The sequence below is a fragment of the Helianthus annuus genome, chromosome 10 (genome assembly GCF_002127325.2).
Source record: "Helianthus annuus cultivar XRQ/B chromosome 10, HanXRQr2.0-SUNRISE, whole genome shotgun sequence".
In the NCBI taxonomy this organism is placed as follows: Eukaryota; Viridiplantae; Streptophyta; class Magnoliopsida; order Asterales; family Asteraceae; genus Helianthus; species Helianthus annuus.
The window spans coordinates 91,268,062-91,291,227 of record NC_035442.2 but is presented as its reverse complement, the minus strand read 5'-3'; the positions used below and the strand labels follow the sequence as shown (position 1 = coordinate 91,291,227).

The window sequence follows — 23,166 nt, the reverse complement described above, 5'->3', positions numbered from 1 at the left end:
CGTTATCATTTTGGTGAAATATTATATATGTTCTGGTGAAATATTTTGTTAAAAATGGATTACTTAGGCTTGTAAATGAACCGAACGAACACGAACGAGGCATGTATACTGATTATTTCACAGAAAATGTATGACATGAAATTTCATGCAAACCCTAAAATGTGTCATACATATTAACCCGAACCGATGTTGAACCCGAGTTTTTTTATTGTTTTTTTGACAAATTAATATATTAATTTCATTTATGTGGATTTCTAATGAACCTTTTTTTTTTGTTTGAGGTATTTGGGTCACTTGAAGAATTGAAGAATTGGGTATATAAAAGAGAAGTTGCGAAAGGTTACGTCATTGTCACCCAACGAATGAGGAAAAAAGGCGAAGGTGCGTCAGCAAGGACAGTGAAGATAAGGTTGCAATGCGATCGTGGCGGCGAACACAAAAGTAAAGCATCCGTTCGGCGTTCCGGTAGCAAAAAGGTCGGCTGTCCTTTTAGTCTGACAGGGAAACTAAACTCAAGTAGTGGTAGTTGGAGCCTTGTGGAGAAGAAAAACATTCACAACCATGAGCCTGCTGAATTTCTCGAGGGCCACGCGTTTGCTAGAAGGCTGACCCCGGACGAAGAATCACTGGTGGAGAGACTTTATATGCAAGACATGGAGCCTACAAATATACATTTAACCATAAGAAATCAGTACCCACATAGCGTGTGCATTCTACAAGATGTACAAAACGTGATTAAAAAGATTAAACGAAAAATGTACGGCGATCGAACTCCAATGCAGATATTGGAGAGCATGTTGCAAATAGAAAGGTACGTTTATTTCACCAGAGTGAATCCCTCTACAAACGTTGTCGAGGAGGTTTTTTTCGTTCATCCGGACTCGTACAACATGTGGCGTGCATTCCCACATGTGTTGATGATTGATGCTACCTACAAGACGAATGAGTATAAGCTTCCGTTTATTCAAGTTGTGGATGTGACATCGACACACAAGTCTTTTTGTGTGGCTCATGCGTTTGTCTCTAAAGAAAAAAAAGATAACTTCTTATGGGTCCTGGAGAAGCTCAAAGAATTGTTGGTAGATTGCATGGAGCCACGTGTAATTGTAACAGATAGGGATCAAGCTTTGATGAATGCTTGCGATAAAGTATTCCCAAAAGCTTCCAAATTGCTATGTAGGTGGCACATCTCACAGAATATTCTAAAAAACTGTCGGGCAAAATTTATGGATGAAGACTGGAAAATATTCAAGCTTTCTTGGTCTCGACTGTGTAATTCTCCGATTCCGACGATATACAATTATAACTTTCAGCGGCTTTTCACGCGACTGGTTAACGACGGACGATCAGGTACATATTATATTAGTTTACATACATTCATGCATACATATATACATACAAACATTACAAATCATTGTATTCAATTTTTTTTTTCAGATGTTCTGGATTATTTGTATGATGTGTGGCTGAAAGATTATAAAGAAAAGTTCATTTCAGCTTGGACTAACACAGTCCCCAATTTTGGTCAACATACAACCAACAGAGTTGAAAGCCAGCATTCTAAGTTTAAGAGATACATTAAAGGGCCAAACAACTCGCTCCATAGACTTGTGTGTCATGTTGGCAAAGTTCTAGAGTCACAAAAGATACAAATAAAACTTAGTTTTCAGGAGAGCAGGTCCGTGCAAATGGGGGACCACATATTTCCATTTTTTGACAACCTACGCGGTAATGTTTCCCAAAAAGCCTTAGAGTTATTGGTTGTCGAGTGGAAGAAGCTAAATGCGTTGAGGGCAGGAGGGGGACTTGTGGCCACCAGCTTTCTACGGCTTGTGGGTTGCCATGTGCTTATCAGATGGAGTGGTGGGAAAATAGAGGTAACATAACAACTATAACATATGCTTCGATCCATAGAATATAATCATCATTATACTTCATGTTTTAACAATGATTCTTGAAAAACAGGTTGCAAAATTCCACTTGCCGCGATAGATAAATTCTGGACAAAACTTGATTTTTCGACAGAAGAACTTAATCAAGACGAGTGTAATATTCAGGCGGAAATGGATAACCTCACACAGCAACTACATACGCAGCCACCTCTAGTGGTAAAAAGTATGTTGTCGAAGATGAAAGCAGTGTTGAATCCAAGTATGACTGACCATCAACCGCCTGAGGTACAACAAGATACTAGGGGCCGCCCAACTACGAAAGTAAAACAACAAAAGAATAAAGATAAACAACCTGAATCACAGAGTAACGACTACACTCAAAAGCCAAATGTGCGACGTAGTCGTTCAAAGAAAACCAAAGAAGAAAAAAATACACTTCCAATTATAGATAAAGACTTTCCACGGTTGGCCGGGCACAGGTACATACGTATATACATACATATATTTAGAATTCTTTTTCAATTTTTTATTTTTTAATATTTTTTAGTTTTTTATTTTTTTGCCAATTATAGGTACAAAAACGTGATCGAGCGTTTTAAGGATTGGCTTCCATCTAGCTATCAGAGATACATAATGCATATCGAAGATGCCCAGCCGGACGGTAACTGTGGGTTTCGATCCATAGCTATGGGTTTGGGGTATGACCAGAAAGAGTGGAAGTGGGTCCGCCAAGAGCTACTCGACGAGATGTTCATTAACAGAATGCGTTGGGGGCATATACTCGAATCATTGGACAAGGGATGTTACGATAATGTGTATCGATCGATAAATTGGTTAAATGTTGAACCTGCACCTATGGCATGCTGGATGTGGTTGCCCTACACAGGGTTGTTGGTGGCTCAAAAATTTGGGGTGATTGTTCAACATTTAAGCAACGGTGTTTGTCAAACATACTTCCCGATGTTCGATGGACCGCAGGTTTACCCGAACCATTCCATTTTAACGATTGCTTATGTCGAAGATAGCCATTTCATCATGGTTAATGTTGATGCATTTATTGTCTATCGCCTTCGTCAATCCGAGTCGTAGTGAGAAACCGGAAGAAATCAAGCGCATAATGTCATATTTAGTTGAAATGGCAAGGTGGCAAACTTCTAATTAATGAGAACTTTCATTAAGTTGCCTTGACCATATAAATAGGAGGTTATGTCATGATTTTAGTAAGATTTTGGAGAGACTTTTGGAAAAGTTAGTAGAAGACTTCTAGAGAGAGAAAGTCTAGAGAGAGAAAGTAGTTGTAATCGTGATTCTTGTACCGTTCAAGTCATATTTCTCAATGGAATCACGTTAGTAGTACGATATTGTGTGTTCGGTCACGTACGTTCACGGATTCCGCACGTGAAACGTTCGTTACGCAATCGAACGGCGTAAAAACCGGTCCTACAATTGGTATCAGAGCTAAGAGCTCGATTGCACGATCAAACACATTGATTCGTACCTGATTACATCGATTTCAGATCTGAATTTCATCAAATTCTTCATTTTTTTCGGGTTTATCACGTTTTTCACCGTTTTTCGTCAAATTGAACGGGTAAATACGGTCCAAATCGTCTGATTTCTTAGTATGTTGTGCGAAAATCATAGAATCACAACCCTACCAATTTTCAGGTCCTAATTCCAAGCAGATTAGGAGAAATTCGAAATTTTTGATCCGATTCCGTTTGAACAGCGTGTGACCGTTTGAAATGGAGATTCCAGTTTGAACTGTACGTTTGAAATCAAGTTCTGTCGTTTGAAAAATCATGTTCCGTTTGAAACTAGGTCCTATCGTTTGAAATGTTGTCTTCCGTTTGAAAACAATAGTTTCGTTTGAAGCATCGTTTGAAACTGACATCTTCTCGTTTGAAAAATTATTGTTTGAAACAATGACCGTTTGAAAGTGCTTTGAAAAGTGTGAAAGTGCATCGAGTGGTGGTATGAATGATATAACTGTTGTCGGTTTTTAAAATCATATGCATGTGACATTAAATGTGATGTTCATCGATTAAATAAGAAACTAGTTGTCGGCTTTGTCACATTTTACAATATTAATCAGATCTTAAATTGAGCGGCCCAATAGAAGTATAACAATAAATCATAGTTGTCGGCTAATTGGTTTTAAAAGTAAAGGCCCATGTGATGATATAGGGTTGTCGGATTAGTGTGATTTGTTGGCCAATCATTGTTGCCGCAACTAAAAACTCGGTCCAGTTAAAGCATATCCACCAAAATTGTGGCCCATGTGCAGCCCATGTGTATGTGCCAATAAGTGTAAGTAGCTAGCCGCCCCATTAAAAGAAATCAGACCAATCACAGCCTTTGTTAAACCGCCCCATTTGTATATTAAGGCCCAATCTTAAAACAGTTTAGTGGGTTGGTTGGCCTAACCATATTTGGACATCTGGATAGTGAATCAAAGGCCCATTTCATCCTAATCTCATACCTTGTTAATTTTTCGACAACGGGTTTTAAATTGGGTTCATCAACACACTGTTACGTATTCAATCTGTTTTAATTTGATCGTTTACTTGCTTGTTTGCAGGAAATCCAAGGTGATTTGTCAAGATTAGGATCCTCACCCGAGAGAATCCTCACTCGATTCGTTGTCGCCTAATCTTTGATATCCAATCGGATAGTCGTTTGTTTGTCTGAATTTCATTATTGATTGACAATTCGTTATCTTTTGATACCAAAACATGGATTCTGAAATTTATACTACACTGAACAAGTTTAAAAATTTTTCAGGTATCAATGGAGAATCAACTGATGAGTTGATCAAAAGATATATCGAGTTATATTGGGAGATGGTGAGATTGAAGATAACCAAGACCAATGAGGAATGGGTTAACAAGTTAGCAAATGCTTTACCGGGTGATAGGTGGAGAACGTATTTGTCAGATTTGAAGAAGATATACTTAGACGTGAATTTGAGCTTGTTTATCGAGAAGATTAAAGAGCGAGAACATGAACTACAAAAGATTAGTAATGCAGAAGCAGCTGATGAAGCAAAATTAAAATCTGAGGCAATCGTTCAAGAGGTAGAGGAGCAGGTTAAAGAAATTTCAGCTATCAAGGTGGAGAAGAAAGCTGAAACTGTAGATATGATTGAGAAGTGCTCAGACTGTGAAAATCTGAAATCCGAAAATGCCAAACTCTTGAGGGATTTAGAGAGTTTGACATTAGAAAACAAAAATCTTAAAAATTCAGAAAATGTTTTGAAAAATCAAATAAAAAATTTAGAAAATGAAAAAGTAAAAACTGACAAAGATTTTCAAAGTTAAATAAAGATTCTTGAAGATGGGAGAAATGTATTTAGTAAAAATAACATCGAAAAACAAAAAATGATAAATTCTCATCTTCAGAAGATTATCCAACTTGAAAAAGAAGGAGAGCAAGCTCGAAAGAAAATAAGTGAGCTTGAAAATAAATTGAAAGGTTTTGTGACTTCTTCAACTTATGTGAATATTCCATGTACAAAACCGATCAATTCAATTCCAATAAGTGATAGTGTCACAAACTTTGACAATGTCAAAGTTGAAGATTGTGATGAGAAATCTGATGATGAAAATACAAAAATTGAAAAACAAAAATTGTTTTTAGAATTAACAGAAAAATTCAAAAATACTGTTTTGCGATCTACTGAAATAGGTGAATGCTCAAAACAAAAACCTGTTAAGAAACTTGTAGAACAGAAACAAAAAGTTAAAAATTTGAAAAATGCTCAAAAAGAAAATAAAAGCTCATCAGATCGATCATCTAATCGAAATCAAAAACCACAAAAATTGAAAAATGAAAACTCAAAAATTGTTGGTAATAAGTGGTGCAGGTCAGACCACAGTGCTCAAAAGAGAAATCCAATAATCAAGAGGAGGAAAGAATATCACCAAGCCAAGCAGTGCTTTGATCTGAGCGTTTGGTGTGACAATGGTGATTGGTATGATAACATAGTGTGTTACAATTGCGGCTATCAAGGACACATTTCTGTTAACTGCCAGAGACAGAGATTTGAGACGAGAAGATGCTTTAACTGTCAAATCAAAGGACACATTGCCAGGGATTGCCCAAGAAGATCAAATGAAAGATTGAGGGGTAATTCTCAGAAATTGGCAAAGAAACCAGTCACTGTCAAGCCCAAGGAACTGAAAGTTTCAGAACAGAATGTCAAAGAACAGAAGGTCCAAGAACCTAAAGTTCTAGAAAAGAAAGTGAAGCTTTCTCAAGGGCAAAAAGACAAACTGCGAAAAAAGAGGAAGAAGGCCAGAGAATATCTGGAGAAGATTTTGTCCTCGGGTTCACCCGACAGATCGAATAAGAGTGCTGATGAATCGATTCACTCGACAACAAAGTCAAGTAAACCGAATTCGTCAGATGCAAATCTGAGGACAAAAGAGGAGATAATGAAGAAGGTAACATTTGGTGGCGATGAATTTGTTTCTTCGGAAACAAAGGAGCCATGTTCTGGCGATGATTCTGATTCGTCAAAATCAGAGGAGCCACAAGTTGAGCTCAAAAGTGAAAATTCAGTTCCGCCAATGGATGACACAAACTTTCCACCATTGCAAACTGAAAATTTTAAACAAAACGATGGTAAAGTGAAAATTTCGAATCAATTCTATTCTGAAAAGAAAGAATTTGATGTCGAAAAGGCTTTTAATGGAAAAGTGAAAAATATTTTTGGAAAGATGGTTGAGGGAAAGGTTAAAGGGGTTAAAGAATTTTATGAAACAAAAAGGAATGTTCAAACCCCGAGTGAAAATAACTCAAATACACCCAAGGCTGGTCAGGCTTGGGTGCCTACGTTCGTTGCTTAAAATCCTGACTTGCCGGAGTTCCCAGGTTGGTAAGCGTGGAACATGAATCGGCATATTTCTTGAGAAATTTCACTCTGGTGATTTCTCGTCTTTCAAAAGATAAATCAGGGACATTAAGTTGTACTTGATTCATCTTTCCTACAAGTGGTAATTTGAAAAACAAAATGATGAAACCCCGAGTTTATGAAATGACACACAAAACTAATTTTCCGGAAAAACCATTTTGATTAAAACAAACTTAAGTGTTTTGAAATCATAATGGGAAAATAGTTTGTTGTGAGGGGGAGTTCTGATTGTTTACGCCAAGTGGATGGAGAATTGAAGTGATTCTCATCATGTTGTCAAGTTTGTACAGTTTGTTTCAAATTGTCTCAGAAAATCAAAATTGAAACATATTTTGATTTTAGGGGGAGAAAAATTTTAAAAAAATTAGAAAATTTGAAAATGTCAAAAACATTGAAAATTTAAAAACGAGTTTTGTTGTGAAATAGAGGAAATGATAGTAAATCAGTGGACTATCACAGCATGCTAAAGAAATGTAATGTCAAATGTAATAAACGGTCTCACTGATGATGTGACGATAGGTTTTTGTACATTTAGTAGATTTATTCGGGATATAAACCTAAAATTTCAAACTTGTGAAATTCGTGGGGAACACTACTTGGATATATAGGTAACCCCTGAAATCTCGTTTGAAAGGTCTCGTATTCTGATATACTAGGTGTTTATACTCTATGATATCTGGGGTATTATTCCGGGACTTCTGCTGAACGGTAGTTCTGACCTAGTCCTTGGCTAATACTTTCCGCAAAATGCTTGAAACATAGCATAAAGCCCTCAGCTGATTAGACAATAAAATTGATAATCATCTATTGTAGCTGAAGATCCTCTAAAGGGGACACACTGCTAAGTCGAAGCTGATATCTCTCTGCTGAACGGAAGTTCTGACCTGAGATCCCTCAGTTCTCGCATTGAACCCCTAATTTATGTACATATATCATTGTAGTATTCTTGCCTGTAAGACTGAATATTGAGATTCTGGATACGGGAGTATATTCAAGAGGTGGGACACATGAATCGAACTAAGTTCATAAAACACTTAAATAGTATCCTGAATAGATTGAAAATTGTATGAAAATTTAAGAGGACAACTATATCGTCAATCAACGTGAATCGTTTAGAACTTAAAATGAAATAAGCTTAACGGTGCGTGTGATGTGTCTAAAAAAACTGATATGATCCTCTTACACAAACTCACAAAAATATGTTTGTACATATTTCATTTCTGCATTTAATTTCTGTTATTGCATTTATGTTTCTTATGTTGAAAAATCCAAAAAGATTTTCGACAACTGATGTTGGAGAGCTGATATTCAAAATCTCAAAGGCTAAACATGATGAACAGACAGGTTGGTTAATTGGTTTGAAATGTTTAAGATGATTCGTTAATTTGAATCAGAATTTGAAATGTTTCGAATTTTTGATCATTTTTAAATGAAAATGATTCTCAAATGTTTAGTTGATTCATTAAGATGAATCACAACTTTATTGGTTTGTAATAGAGAGGTTGAGATGTGCAGGTTTCTAAATCTGTTGATACGGAAAGCCAGGCGTCGATCCCAAAAGCACGGAAGCTTGACGAAAAGGGGAGCCTGAAGAGTTTGAAGAAAAAGAGCAACGGAAGCTGAAGACAGATCCACCGGGATTCTGTTCAAGCAAGAGGGACTCAAGAGAGAGAGAAAGACAAGTTGCTATGAGTTTCACTACGAGATTGACTACGGCAATATCCAAGGGGGAGATTGTTGATGCATTTATTGTCTATCGCCTTCGTCAATCCGAGTCGTAGTGAGAAGCCGGAAGAAATCAAGCGCATAATGTCATATTTAGTTGAAATGGCAAGGTGGCAAACTTGTAATTAATGAGAACTTTCATCAAGTTGCCTTGACCATATAAATACGAGGTTATGTCATGATTTTAGTAAGATTTTGGAGAGACTTTTGGAAAAGTTAGTAGAAGACTTCTAGAGAGAGAAAGTCTAGAGAGAGAAAGTAGTTGTAATCGTGATTCTTGTACCGTTCAAGTCATATTTCTTAATGGAATCACGTTAGTAGTACGATATTGTGTGTTCGGTCACGTACTTTCACGGATTCCGCACGTGAAACGTTCGTTACGCAATCGAACGGCGTAAAAACCGGTCCTACAGTTAAGTTAGCGGATGATAGCCCGATGCCAATACCAAATGGACTTTGGAATATATAACGAAGTATGGAAGCTATGGAATGGGAGACAATGTACATGTCTCGTATTGCACAGGGTACGACGTTACTACGTAGTAATAGAACTCGACAAAAAGAAGTTATTGACTTGTGTTAGGTGTAGCATCCGTGAAACATAGTGTACGCAACGAACTTATTAATGTTTCTCTTTATTATAATTTAAATATATTGTAACATCCGTCAAATATAGTGTACGCAACAATTTTTTTATAAATTTTTTTTAATTAAAGTGCTTCATTTAAAAGAAAAGAGTACAAAATAGAAGAAAACTATTGTTTTAAAGGGATTTAAAATTGTTGACTCAAACTAAAAATGAAATCTGTTTTTTTTTAATAAAAGGAATTAATTTTAATATAAATAAATGAATAATAAAAAAATTAGAATTACACAAATAAAAAAGGGAGCGGTCCTTCTGTATCGGACCGGCCTCCCCCAGGTTTCGAACTCGCACCCTTCGCATAGAACACACAAGCATTAACCAGTTTATCCTCCTGGACAGGAGCTGATAAATTGGTTATAGTATATCCTTTATACACTTCATACGCTTTTAACCCAACAACTCCTATAAGTTGCTCATTGAACCATACGGCCCTCATTGAACACAAACACTTTCCCAACTTCAATAAAGGGGTAAACTAGATCTAAAATTTGAAAACTCAGACACTAAAACACCAAGAACACACACACGCTCTGGACCACATGATTTTCACAAGACAAACTCTGGACCACACGATGAAGGTTAGTTTGTATTCCAAATTTTATTGCTTAATCTTCAACCTTTTTTTTACTTTTTGGTTTTATTTCCGCCGTTTGTGGTGGTGTTGGGTTTGACGGTGGTGTTGGGTTTGACGGTGGTGTTGGGTTTGATGGTGGTGGGGGATTGACTGTGGTGGGGAATGACGGCGGTGGGGGATTGACTTTGGTGGGGAATGACGGCGGTGGTGATTGACGGCGTGGTGGTGGCTGTGGTGGTGGTGGTTGTGGTGGTGGTGGTGGTGCTGGTTGTGGTGGTGGTGGTTGTGGTGGTGGGGATTGACGGCTGTGGTGGTGGTGATTGTTGTGGTAGTGGTTTGGATGTCGGGTCTAATGCTATAATTGTATGTTTTATTAACAGGATATCGAAAGTCGGTGTTTTGACGACGGTGGTAGCTTAATCCTTATGGAGAAGTAAACTGCGTTCATACTTCAGATTCAAACGCTTAACTGCGTTCGTATTCCAGATTCATGCACCGAAGCGTCCACCAACGACAATGCTTCTGCACCCACAGTCTGTGACGGTGGAAGTAGATATTTACTGGTGACTATGAGGGTGAACTGGAATGTTCTTCCACCTCCACCAACGACAATGCTTCTGCGTCAGCAACCTCGAGGGAGAACTCCTTCTGTACGGATTGGTTCTTCATGCTGTGGAACCGGTTACTGAGATATCTTCTGCAACAACGAGGGAGCACCAGATCAGGTCGGAGGTTCTTCATGTGGTAATGGGGAAGCGGAAAGCACGTTTACCGTGGAACGCATCCTTAAACTTGATAGCAACAATATGGTGACCGAATAGAGATCTGAATAACCGATACAGTTTGCAAGAATTTAAGAATATGTAACAGTTAGCGATTTAGGGTTTAGGGTTTAGTCGTTACATTTTCTATTAAAATGACATGTTTTGTGTATTAGTATAAAACGATGTTTCGTGTATACACAAAATTCATTTCATAAAATATCGTCATGGGTCAAAGACCGTACCCGACCCCCGGCCCGACCCGTTTGCCGGGACTAGATATAACATCATTTTTTTTAAATGTGCATATGTTTTATTATTATTATTATTATTATTATTATTATTATTATTATTATTATTATTATTATTTGTGTCTCATTGATCAATAAGCCTCTCCTGGTTGACACCTTATGAGTGTCTCATTGACCAATAAGCCTCCCCTGGTGGTTTCCACTTTTAAAGTAGTTTTTGAATCAATGAGGGGCGTATAGGGCAAGCGTATAGGAGTTGTTGTTAAAGTGTGTATAAAGGATATACAATAACCAATTTATCAGCTCCTGTACAGGAGGATAAACTGGTTAAGGCTTGTGTGTTCTGTGTTAGGTGTGTGAGTTCGAATCTGGGGGGAGGCCGGTCCGATACAGAAGGACCCCTCCCTTTTTATTTGACAACTCCTATACGCCCCTTTTTGCCCTATACGCCCCTCATTGATTCAAAAACTACTTTAAAAGTGGAAACCACTAGGGGAGGCTTATTGGTCAATGAGACACTCATAAGGTGTCAACCAGGAGAGGCTTATTGATCACTGAGCACCTTGTAGGTGATGTATATGTGTCTCATTGCCCTATACGACTCATTTGAAATTAATTTTTTTAACAATCTTATGTGGTAATTAAGGGTTTTTTATGTTATAAAACACCCTAATTAATATTTTTTTTTAAATTGTTGCATACACTATATTTCATGGATGTTACACCTTTGCCAAGTTAACAAATTCTTTTTCGTGAAGTTCTATTACTATCTACTAACGCCTTAACCTGTGTAATACGATACATCTACTAACACCTTTTCCAAATTAACAATTTCTTTTTCGTGAAATTCTTTATTGTTGTTATTGTTATTATTATTATTATTATTATTTATTATTTATTATTTATTGTTGATATTGTTATTATTGTTTATTATTATTATTTATTATTTATTGTTTATTGTTGTTATTGTTATTATTATTATTATTATTATTATTATTATTATTGTTATTATTATTGTTTTTGTTAAAATTATTATTATTATTGTATATTATTTTTATTATTATTGTTATTATTTATTATTATTATTATTTTTATTATTATTATTATTATTATTATTGTTTATTGTTGTTATTTATTATTTATTGTTGTTATTGTTATTATTGTTTATTATTATTGTTATTATTGTTATTATTATTGTTGTTGTTAAAATTATTATTATTGTTTATTTTTATTATTATTGTTATTATTTATTATTTATTATTTATTATTATTGTTATTATTTATTATTATTGTTATTATTTATTATTATTATTATTGTTATTATTATTGTTGTTGTTAAAATTATTATTATTATTGTTTATTATTATTATTATTGTTATTTATTATTATTATTATTATTATTATTGTTTATTATTATTATTTATTATTTATTGTTGTTATTGTTATTATTGTTTATTATTATTATTATTATTGTTATTATTATTGTTGTTGTTAAAATTATTATTATTATTGTTTATTATTATTATTATTGCTATTATTTATTATTATTATTATTGTTATTATTTATTATTGTTATTATTTATTATTATTATTATTGTTTATTATTATTATTTATTATTTATTGTTGTTATTGTTATTATTGTTTATTATTATTATTATTTATTATTTATTATTATTATTATTGTTTATTATTATTATTTATTTTTTATTGTTATTATTGTTATTATTATTGTTGTTGTTAAAATTATTATTATTATTGCTAAGTTAACGGCATGATTGTCTGATGTCCGTACGAAATGGACTTTGAAATACCTCACCGACGTATAGAAGCTATGAATGGGTGACAATGTACATGTATCGTATTACACTAGGTAGGGCGTTAGTAGATAGTAATAGAACTTCACGAAAAAGAATTTGTTAACTTGGCAAAGGTGTAACATCCGTGAAATATAGTGTATGCAACAATTAAAAAAAATATTAATTAGGGTGTTTTATAACATAAAAAACCCTTAATTACTACATAAAATTGTTAAAAAATTTAATTTCATATGAGCCGTATAGGGCAATGAGACCCATTTACAACTCCTATAAGGTTCTCATTGATCAACAAGCCTCCCCTGGTTGACACCTTATGAGTGTCTCATTGACCAAAAAGACTCCCCTGGTGGTTTCCACTTTTAAAAGGAATTAATTTTAATATAAATAAATGAATAATAAAAAATGTCAAATAAAAAAGGGAGGGGTCCTTCTGTATCGGACCGGCCTCCCCCGGGATTCGAACTCGCACAACTCGCATAGAACACACAAGCCTTAACCAGTTTATCCTCCTGTACAGGAGCTGATAAATTGGTTCTAGTAAATCCTTTATACACTTCATACGCGCGTATGGTGAGCACGGATCCTGACAACTTTTCAGCCCATATGCCTCGTATAGCCCGATGAGACCCATATCCCTCTTCTGAAAAGTTGACAGGACATTTATGACACCCCACTTGCATATGCCTCTCATCGACCCATACGGGTCTCATTGAAGTTCAGTTTCACTTCCTTTTATGGTTTAACCGAGAACAAGTACATATCCAAATACAAAAGTTTTTTTTTGAACGAGTTCTGGACCACACGATGACAATTCGGAAGGGGACCACATACGTCTCTCGCATAGTTTTTTCTTTCGTATCGGTCTATATGGTCGGAATATTCAAGGTTTGTTTACCCTTGTTTTTTTGTGGTTTTATTTTGGCGGTTTGTGGTGGTGTTGGGGTTGTGGTGGGTAGGCTGTGGTGGTGGTGGTGGTGATGTTGGGGTTGTGGTTGTGGTGGTGGTGGTGGGGGTGGTGGTGGTGGTGGTGGGTAGGCTGTGGTGGTGGTGGTGGGGGTGGGGGTGGGGGTGGTGGTGGTGGGTAGGCTGTGGTGGTGGTGGTGGTGTTGGGGTTGTGGTGGTGGGGGTGGTGGTGGGTCGGCTGGGGTGGTGATGGTGGTGGTGGTGGGTAGGCTGTGGTGGTCGTGGTGGTGGTGGTGTTGGGGTTGTGGTGGTGGTGGTGGGGATGGTGGGGGTGGGTCGGCTGTGGTGATGGTGGTGGTGGGTCGGCTGGGGTGGTGGTGGTGGTGGGTAGGCTGTGGTGGTGGTGGTGGTGGTGGTGGGTCGGCTGTGGGGGTGGCGGTGGTAGGTCGGTTGTGGCGGTGTTTTGTTTTGTTTTTTTTTTTTAAATTTTTACAATATATTTTCAAATGCCGAGTCTAATGCTAAATTGTATTTTTTATTAACAAGATATCGAAAGTCGGCGTTTTGACGGTGGTGGTAGCGTAATCCTTATGGAGAAGTATACTGCGTTCATATTTCAGATTCAAACGCTTAACTGCGTTCGTATTCCAGATTCACGAACAGTTTCTGGTCAACGGACTGATCGGTAACGTTACTCTACTTGTCCTCCGATTTAAGCGGCGCGCTCCGATTTCGGTTGCTTCATAGGACTCACTTGAATCGTCTTGGAAGTGGATTTGGGTTGGTTCAGATCTCTTTGGGTATATTCGAAACCAACTAAAATACGTTGAATTACTGAATCAACAGAAATAACTGAAATCGAGAATCAACTTCTTCATCATATTTTTCATGCATTTCCATTAGCCACAGTTGTACGAAGAAACTGTTCGATTTCACGGTTTGTTTGAGAACCTGATTCAGATACACAACTGGTTCGTGTGAATCTAAGTAATAATATGTAATAATTAGCGATTTAGTGTGTAGGTTTCGGCTATGTATTGTATTACATTTTGTATGAAAGTGTTGTGTTTTGTGTTATTTTATCAAACAATGTTCACTTACATTTGTGTTATGGATTATAGAGAATTTGACGTTTTATAATAACACTTGATAAAAAAAATGTAGAAGTTTTATAATACTAATTTAAAAAAATGTTGACGTTTTATACTAACACTTGATAAAAAAATGTAGAAGTTTTATAATACTAATTTAACAAAATGTTTACGTTTTATAATAATAATTAAAAAAATGTTGACGTTTTATACTAACACTTGATTAAAAAATGTTGACGTTTTATAATACTAGTTAAAAAAATGTTGACGTTTTATAATACTTATAAAAAATTGGCATTTAATAATATTTATAAAAAATTGGCATTTAATAATATACACAATTCATTTCATAAAAAAATTAATTTTCTTAATATTTTACAACTTCCCCATACAAATACCCTATCAAAATAAAGTTTCACACACCCCAATCATTGGCTGACACCCAATGATTGGCATTAATTAGATGGTAGGGACCAGTTTGAGACGTATTGGGCAATGAAGGTCATTTAGGGTTAGGGGGTGTGTAGATACTTTTGGGGGGGGGGGGGGTGTGTGGATACCTCCTCCGTTATTTTAATCAGGGGCAATGATGGTCAATATGAATCATTTTTCAGACCTAATAATAATAATAATAATAATAATAATAATAATAATAATAATAATAATAATAATAATAATAATAATAATAATAATAATAATAATAATTAGAGTAATTGATGTTCATTTAAGGTTGTTGATAAATGATTAGGGTTAATTAAGCGTTAATGATGTATTGCAAAACACACCATTTTTCTCTTGTTTTTGGTATACGTTTCTGATAGTTTTTCAGTCGTTTTTTTTGTCATTCATGGCTTTTACTTCATAGATTGATGTTTTGCAGGTGTTCGTGTGTAGAATGAGCGGAATTTGAGTCAAACTCATGAAAACGAGCGCACGAGTAAAAACTGAGTGAAGCAGTGCGACAGAAAAGTGTCAGAACTTAAAACGACCATATCTTGAGCTAGCTAGAAAAGGAGTTATTATATGAATTTGGGGTAGCTCGACAAGGAGAATCCACATACGAGGTTTTCTAAACCCCTTACAAACCGCAAGACCAAAGCCATACGGGTTGTAGGGCTATGGTAAAAACTGAGCGGAATGAGCGGAATTTGAGTCAAACTCATGAAAACGAGTACACGAGTAAAAACTGAGTGAAGCAGTGTGGCAGAAAAGTGTCTGAACTTAAAACGACCATATCTTGAGCTAGAAAGGAGTTATTATATGAATTTGGAGTAGGTCGACAAGGAGAATCCACACATGAGGTTTTCTAAACCCCATACAAACCGCAAGACCAAAGCCATACAGGTCGTAGGGCTATGGTAGTGGAAATCTGACGCAAGAAGCCTTGCGGACTGCAAGGCTTTAGCCATGTGGTCCGCAAGGGATGTGAAAACCGGAAAAATATGTTTTAAAACCCTAACGGCCGTGGGTTTTTAATATATCTCGCAACCAGAATGTCAATTGTAGTTTAGAGGTGAATTTTGAAGAACTCTTTGAAGGTTTGAAGGGTCTGGATCATAAGATTGAAGTATGAGCACCCTGGGTTTGTATTTCGGTTGATTTCTCGTAGTTTAAACCTTGGAACCGTGTTTCTCTTTGCTTTGATAACTGATTTTAAGATGTTTTTGAATCTGATGAGTATCTAAATCACTAGAAATACTTAGGTTTGGATGATCTTTTGATGTATGGTTGACAATTATCTTGACTATTTGATTTTGATAAGTTCTGGAGTAAATTGGCTAAGATTTGTTGCTAGAATTGTTTGTATATGCTTTTGTTTTACTAGAATTTATTGATATTGTTGATGAGTTTGATGCTTTTGTAGGGATAAGTCACCACTAGTTATGTTAAAACTCGCTTTTAGGCTGTTTATTCATGATTCTCAATCTAGTTGTTTGAAATTGGTAACAATTCATAACACAAATGAGTTTAAAATCAGCTTGATATTAGTGTGCATCGATCTTATTTGATTTGAAAGATAATTAGAAGTTGCTAGGTAATAATCTGCATTGTTTGGTAGTTTTGAGAACCTGATAATTCGAGGTTCGTCTGAGTTTCTTATTTGTAAGCACAATAACATACACAAACTAGAAGTCATCATCAATGATTGTTTTTCATTAGTCTTAAAGGATTCAAATGTTTTACAAATCAATTGACTCTACAGACTCCCCCTCAGCTGATCACGTAAACAAATCAATTCGTACAAGAGAAACGGTGAAGTGTGTGATAAATAGATCACTAACATGTGTGATATATTTATTCTAAGTACGAAAGCTCTGTTCAGTGATTGGCTGACATCACCATGATAGTGACATCTAATATTCCTAATAGAAAAGAATCCACATATGTTTGCAGATGTTTGCAAACATTTCTACAAATCCTAACATCTGATCTAGGTTATTCTACACAGTGAGAAGATAAATATTGTCACATTGAGAAAACACTATCTAAGCTATCCTCTATTGCAGTTGAGCAAACATCTGTTTGGCTATATAAATGTTTTCTTCTTCATCAGACCTTGACTTCATCAGTGCTTTGGTCTTCAACAGTCTTTAGCTTCAACAAATGTTGTATCCTCATGAAAAGCGGTTCCAAGTCTTGATTAGATGTTAGCCATACTTTTAAACATATGTTCTGATTAGGTGTTCAAGATTCACTATCTTTGGGAAGAGACTGGTTCAATCTTTTACGTATTTCTTGATCAGCGGATCAAGCTTTGGCTTTTGGATATCATCTGTTCTTTGTAGGTCCAACAATCTCCCCCTATAATAGATGATGCGAAAACAGATGTTTTATTGGATCAACTTTTCTTCCTCTTCTTCACCATAATCATGATTTGTGCTTTGGGCAGAAGTTGATTTGTTACCCAAATCCCACAAACTAATATCTAACGAACCCAACGACTTATATACTTTATTTACAGCACGTTTGTATCACAAATAAGACCATGTAGCAACTAATTTATTTGATTTATCCCATTAATAACACCCGAAAGACATACCTGAACCCATGATCAACCCAACATAAAATGTCATCATCTATACATAAAACGCATGTCACACCCCAACCGATGGCGGAGTCATTGGGGCATGGCACTGAGCGAAACAGATTGTCCAGAAGTTTCCATAACAATTATCATTACTATTCAATTTATATAATACATCCCATACCGTACCTCAAATAGCAAACAAATTATTACAGATAAAATCTAGTCAAATATTCTGTTCCGACAACTCAGATTTACATATAAATAATGTTTATCTATGTCTAGAGACTCAAGCAGCAAGATCTACAGAAAACTATGCTTAGACTTTTATTCTAGCTTCGCCTTCCTAGTAGATAAGCATCTTAAACACCTGTCACATACGTTAAAATAATGTCAATACATAAAATGTAAAGGTGAGCATACAAGTTTGATAATAGCAGTTCGCAATACATGATTACCACCGTAATCCACGCAAGTAATTGTCCTTAACAACCCCCGTGTGAACGGGTGCTGAGTCCAAACTATAGTACTATCGTCGTTAAGGCAGGTAGACAGCATTCCACGTGTAAACATAACAACAAGCATTCATTTAATCACGTAATACATGCGGTAACGGTTAGCTTTGAAAGTAATTGAGTAGTGTGTTCGATTGTGATTTAGCATAAGTAACGTATGTAACACCCAAAAGTGCTAAAACAAAAAGGGTTCGAGTATACTCACAGTGATTGATGGATTGAAAGGAGCACTTGAGAGTAGGGTTAGCCTGAATAGTTCGATAGTATAATGGTAAGCAACGCGTAAAACGGAAAACAAGTGTTAGAGGGTCGAACACCTGGTCGATCGGACGGTAGTCCGATCGGACGGCTGACCGTTCGGTTTGCAGTCCGTTCTGACAGTTGTCCGGTCGGTCGGTAGGCCGATCGGATGGCCGTTCGAGTGGATTGTTTCTCCCTTTGAGAAGGATGTATTTGTGTATGATGGTTTGACTTTTGAAGTTTTCGTTGTAGCATTTGAAAACATTGAAGTATCTTTACCTTTACAGGTCGGTCGATCGAACGGTCGTTCGATCGGTCGGCTATCCGATCGGTTAGGTACTTAAGTAAATGGGTTCTCATTAGGATGTCACCTGATCGGACGGCTGTTCGATCAGATGGTTCTCCTAGTGCATTGAACATGTTGAAAATCGACTAAGTGTGGAAGTATAGTATCTCATGATCCGAAGAGTAATCCGATCGGACGGTAGTCCGATCGAACAGTAGTTCGTTCAATACTAGACTTCAATGAATTGTTCAACTGTGGGACCATGTGCTAGCCGATCGGCTGGCCTGGTCGATCGGCTGACTATCTGATCGGCTGGCTGTCCGTTCGGACAGCAGTCCGATCGGTCAGCATCTTGACCTGGTCGGCATGTTCGTCTAACACTTGGCTGCTCTGATTTGTTTGTCGTTATATCGAGGTGTTTTGACAACAGGTTAAACCAAAGAACCCTCGTTGTTACTTGTTCCTCCTGATCGGACAGGAATTACCCAAATCCGGCCGGTGAACTGTTCGGATTGGAGTTTAACGTTTAACCCGAAATCGGTGAACCTCGTGGATAGAATCCGGATCTTGAGTCATGCAACCACCGGAATGATTTGCAAGTCGGCACAAGCTCCGTTTCTATCGGTTTTGAAGGTATTGAGTGTAAAAGAGTTGAAAGAAAGTTGGAAAACCATCTTTCAATCCTTTTCACCATGTAGATGTTTAGATCTAGGAAAGATCCTTGTTTGTTTATGTGGAAATCGGCTAGATCCAAGTTATTCTTGGTGGATTGAGGCCAAAACATGAAGTTCTTCAAGAACACCATGATGACATCATCCTAGAACACTTGAATCTTGATGATTTCACGGTTGGAAATCAAGATTTGAAAGATAGAAAGGTGTAGGAGTGTGTGTAGATCAAGAAAGTACAAGATTTAGGATGAAATCGTATCGGAATCGAGTGAAATCTGAGAAAAGGAGGGGAGCACGAGCTGGTCGGTCAGAGGTTTCCAAAAGTAGAAAGTTTGAGAGTGACAAGGGGTATTTATAGGATGCCATAAGAGGAAAGTGCTGGCCGATCGGTCAGGCAGCTCGATCGGACAGCCTGTCCAATCGGACAGCAGTCCGATCGGCTGGCTGTTTGATCGGCTGGAAGCCTGATCGATCAGTCGCCTGATTCGAGCGTTCGGTGTGACGATTCTTGATATTTCGATTTCGATTGCGATACATGAGGATACGATGGAGTTACCTATTTAAATTACTTTTAATCCCAACCACTATATCTACATACAAGCATTCCTATCTCGCGCTGTCTTTTCGCCACCAATTATCATGATTCAATTTTCGATTGAGTTTGATTGAGTTTCGAGTTTTGATTCGATTGATCACCAAACATAACATAAAGTAGACACGCACAAGTAACACATAAGGCACACACACACTTATTAACACCAACGTTCGTGTAGTTCGATCTCGAGTCCGATGATGATTAGATTAGTTCGATTACTCGTTAATTGACTTTATCGCATAGTTACTTCCTGCTATTCAATATCGTAAATCGATTCGCATTGATAAATAAACTTCAATTACTGCGGTTGCGCTTAATTACTCCACATAATACAACTAACGTAAACACAAAATAGACTACATACAGTCAAAGAAGTCAAAACAGGGATTGGTCAAGGAGAGACAGTGTGCAATTAGCAATCTTTTCTCCCTTTGACTTCAATCTTGACTTTGACTTTGACTTTCGAAAACACGGGGTGTTACAGCCTCCCCTTGTTTAGGGAATTTCGTCCCGAAATTAAGTCGAATGCGTACACATCGTGAATCACGTTCAAAGACTTTCTCTCTCTAGACTTTCACTTAAACAACTGCGGTACTTCGCCTTCATGTCTCTTTCGAGTTCCCAAGTGAGCTCTGCGCCTCGTTTACCTTCCCATCGGACTTTCACGATAGGAATGCACGAGCGTCTGAGCTGCTTGGTTTGGCGATCCATGATTTCAACAGGCTTTTCCACGAAGTGTAGCATTTCGTTTATTTGAAGGTCGTCGAGAGGTACGATTAAATCGTGCTCAGCCAGGCACTTTCAGAGGTTTGACACATGGAAAGTCGGGTTAACATTACTAAGTTCCTCCGGTAGTTCGAGTTTGTAGGCAACTTTCCCGATCCTTTCCAGAATCTTAAAAGGTCCGACATATCGAGGCGCTAGTTTCCCTTTCTTGCCGAATCTGACCACACCCTTCCAAGGTGATACCTTTAGGAGTACGTAGTCGCCAACGTCAAATTCCAAGGGCTTGTGTCGTTTATCGGCGTAACTTTTCTGTCTATCCCGAGCTTTAAACAAGTTGTCTCGAATTTGGAGGACCTTGTCAGTCGTTTCTTGCAATAGCTCAGGACCGGTTAATTGCGAGTGACCAATCTCGTGCCATACAATAGGCGATCGACATCTTCTTCCATATAGGGCCTCGAATGGTGCCATTTGGATGTTGGCATGATAACTATTATTGTATGAGAATTCGACTAGCGGCATGTATTTATTCCAATTGCCACCGAAGTCTATGACACACGCACGGAGCATGTCTTCAAGAGTACGAATCGTTCTTTCAGTCTGCTCGTCGGTCTGAGAATGGAATGCGGTACTTAGGTTAAGTGTCGTACCAAGAGCTGCTTGAAACGTTACCCACAATCGTGACGTAAACCGAGCATCACGGTCAGAGATGATGTCACGAGGCGTACCATGATTACAAATGATCTCGTCGGTGTAGATTTGGGCTAATCGTTCTACCTTGTAGTCTTCCCGTATTGGTAAAAAGTGGGTTGATTTGGTCAAACGATCAACAACAACCCAAATGCTGTCGTGACCTGATGACGTGGGTAGAAGCTTGGTTATGAAATCCATAGCTATACTCTCCCACTTCCATATAAGGATTGGGGGTTGTTTGAGTTAGCCAGAGGGTCTTCGATGTTCAGCCTTGACCCTTGCACAAGTCAGGCATCTTCCGACATAGAGAGCGATGTCCCTTTTCATTCCCGGCCACCAGTACTTGTAACGAAGATTCTGGTACATTTTGTCAGCACCGGGATGAATAGAATACCGGGATTTGTGGGATTCATCCATTAAAAGCTTTCGCAATTCGGTCCGCTTAGGGATCCAAATTCGGTCCAGAAAATAGAAGACCCCATTCGATTTGCTTACAAGCTGAGCTCCATCGTGATAGATTCTCTCCTTCTTCATGGTGCGTTCATTAAAGCAAGCATGTTGGGCTTCGCGGATGAGGGTTTCGAGATCGTGTTGGGCTTGGGTATTACGTAAGCTGAGCAAATAACTCCGTCTGCTGAGCGCGTTGGCAACGACATTTGCCTTGCCTGGGTGATAACGAATCTCGCAATCGTAATCGTTGAGGAGTTCTACCCATCGGCGTTGACGCATATTGAGTTATTTCTGATCAAAGATGTATTGTAAACTCCTGTGATCGGTGAAGATCGTACACTTGGTACCATACAGGTAGTGTTGCCAAATCTTTAATGGAAAAACAACCGCGCCTAGCTCGAGATCGTGGGTTGTATAGTTCTTCTCATGGATTTTGAGCTGTCGAGAAGCGTAAGCTATAACCTTGTCCCGTTGCATGAGAACACAAGCAAGACCGAGGTTAGAAGCATCACAATAGACAATGAAACCATCGTTCCCATCGGGCAACGTGAGAACAGGAGCATTGCAAAGCTTATGCTTGAGGGTTTGGAAAGCAGACTCTTATTCGGTTCCCCAAACAAAAAATCTGTCTTTATGAGTAAGAGCGGTAAGCGGCACAGCGATCTTGGAGAATCCTTTGATAAATCGTCGATAATAGCCCGCTAATCCGAGAAAAGAACGAACTTCAGACGGGTTCTTAGGCGTAATCCAACTCTTAACTGCTTCAATCTTCGCAGGATCGACATGAATTCCTTGACTATTCACGATATGACCTAGAAACTAAACCTCTTCTAACCAAAATTCGCACTTGGAGAACTTGGCATAGAGTTGGTTCCCCTAGAGTAACTCGAGAACCAAACGTAGATGTTGCACGTGTTCGGCTTTTGATTTGGAATAGATCAGGACGTCGTCGATGAACACGATGACGAAACGGTCAAGATACGGTTGACACACGCGATTCATCAGATCCATGAAAACCGCGGGTGCGTTGGTTAAACCAAAAGGCATTACAACGAACTCATAGTGGCCGTAACAAGTGCGAAAACCGGTTTTAGGTATATCTTCTTCCTGAATGCATAACTGATGATAGCCTGAGCGTAGATCGATCTTCGAGAAACACGTAGCACCTTGTAGTTGATCAAACAAATCATCGATGCGAGGTAGGGGATAACGGTTCTTGATGGTTAACTTATTCAATTCCCGGTAATCGATACACATCCTGAACGACCCATCCTTCTTTTTAACGAAGAGGACTGGTGTGCCCCAAGGAGAGGTGCTCGGGCGAATAAAGCCTTTTTCAAGTAATTCCTGGAGTTGGTTTGAGAGTTCCCGCATTTCGGACGGCGCTAGTCG

General features: G+C 37.7%; 1 protein-coding gene across 1 annotated transcript; it reads left to right on the top strand.

The window, feature by feature from the left end:
• The first annotated feature begins 1,745 nt into the window (after positions 1–1,745).
• Positions 1,746–10,441, top strand: LOC118482654. Its single transcript, XM_035978240.1, has 6 exons — positions 1,746–1,877; positions 1,966–2,371; positions 2,465–2,870; positions 4,474–4,483; positions 4,677–5,026; positions 10,208–10,441. Exons 1-6 carry the CDS (start codon positions 1,856–1,858, stop codon positions 10,439–10,441), a joined length of 1,428 nt encoding a protein of 475 aa, XP_035834133.1. The 5' UTR covers positions 1,746–1,855.
• The last annotated feature ends 12,725 nt before the right edge of the window (positions 10,442–23,166 follow it).

Excerpts from the sequence above, each read along its gene's own strand:
- LOC118482654 (XM_035978240.1), top strand. The coding sequence starts at position 1,856 with ATGGAGTGGTGGGAAAATAGAG. Across the intron at positions 1,878-1,965 it reads GGAGTGGTGGGAAAATAGAG|GTTGCAAAATTCCACTTGCC; the intron begins GTAACATAACAA and ends CTTGAAAAACAG. Across the intron at positions 2,372-2,464 it reads CCACGGTTGGCCGGGCACAG|GTACAAAAACGTGATCGAGC; the intron begins GTACATACGTAT and ends TGCCAATTATAG.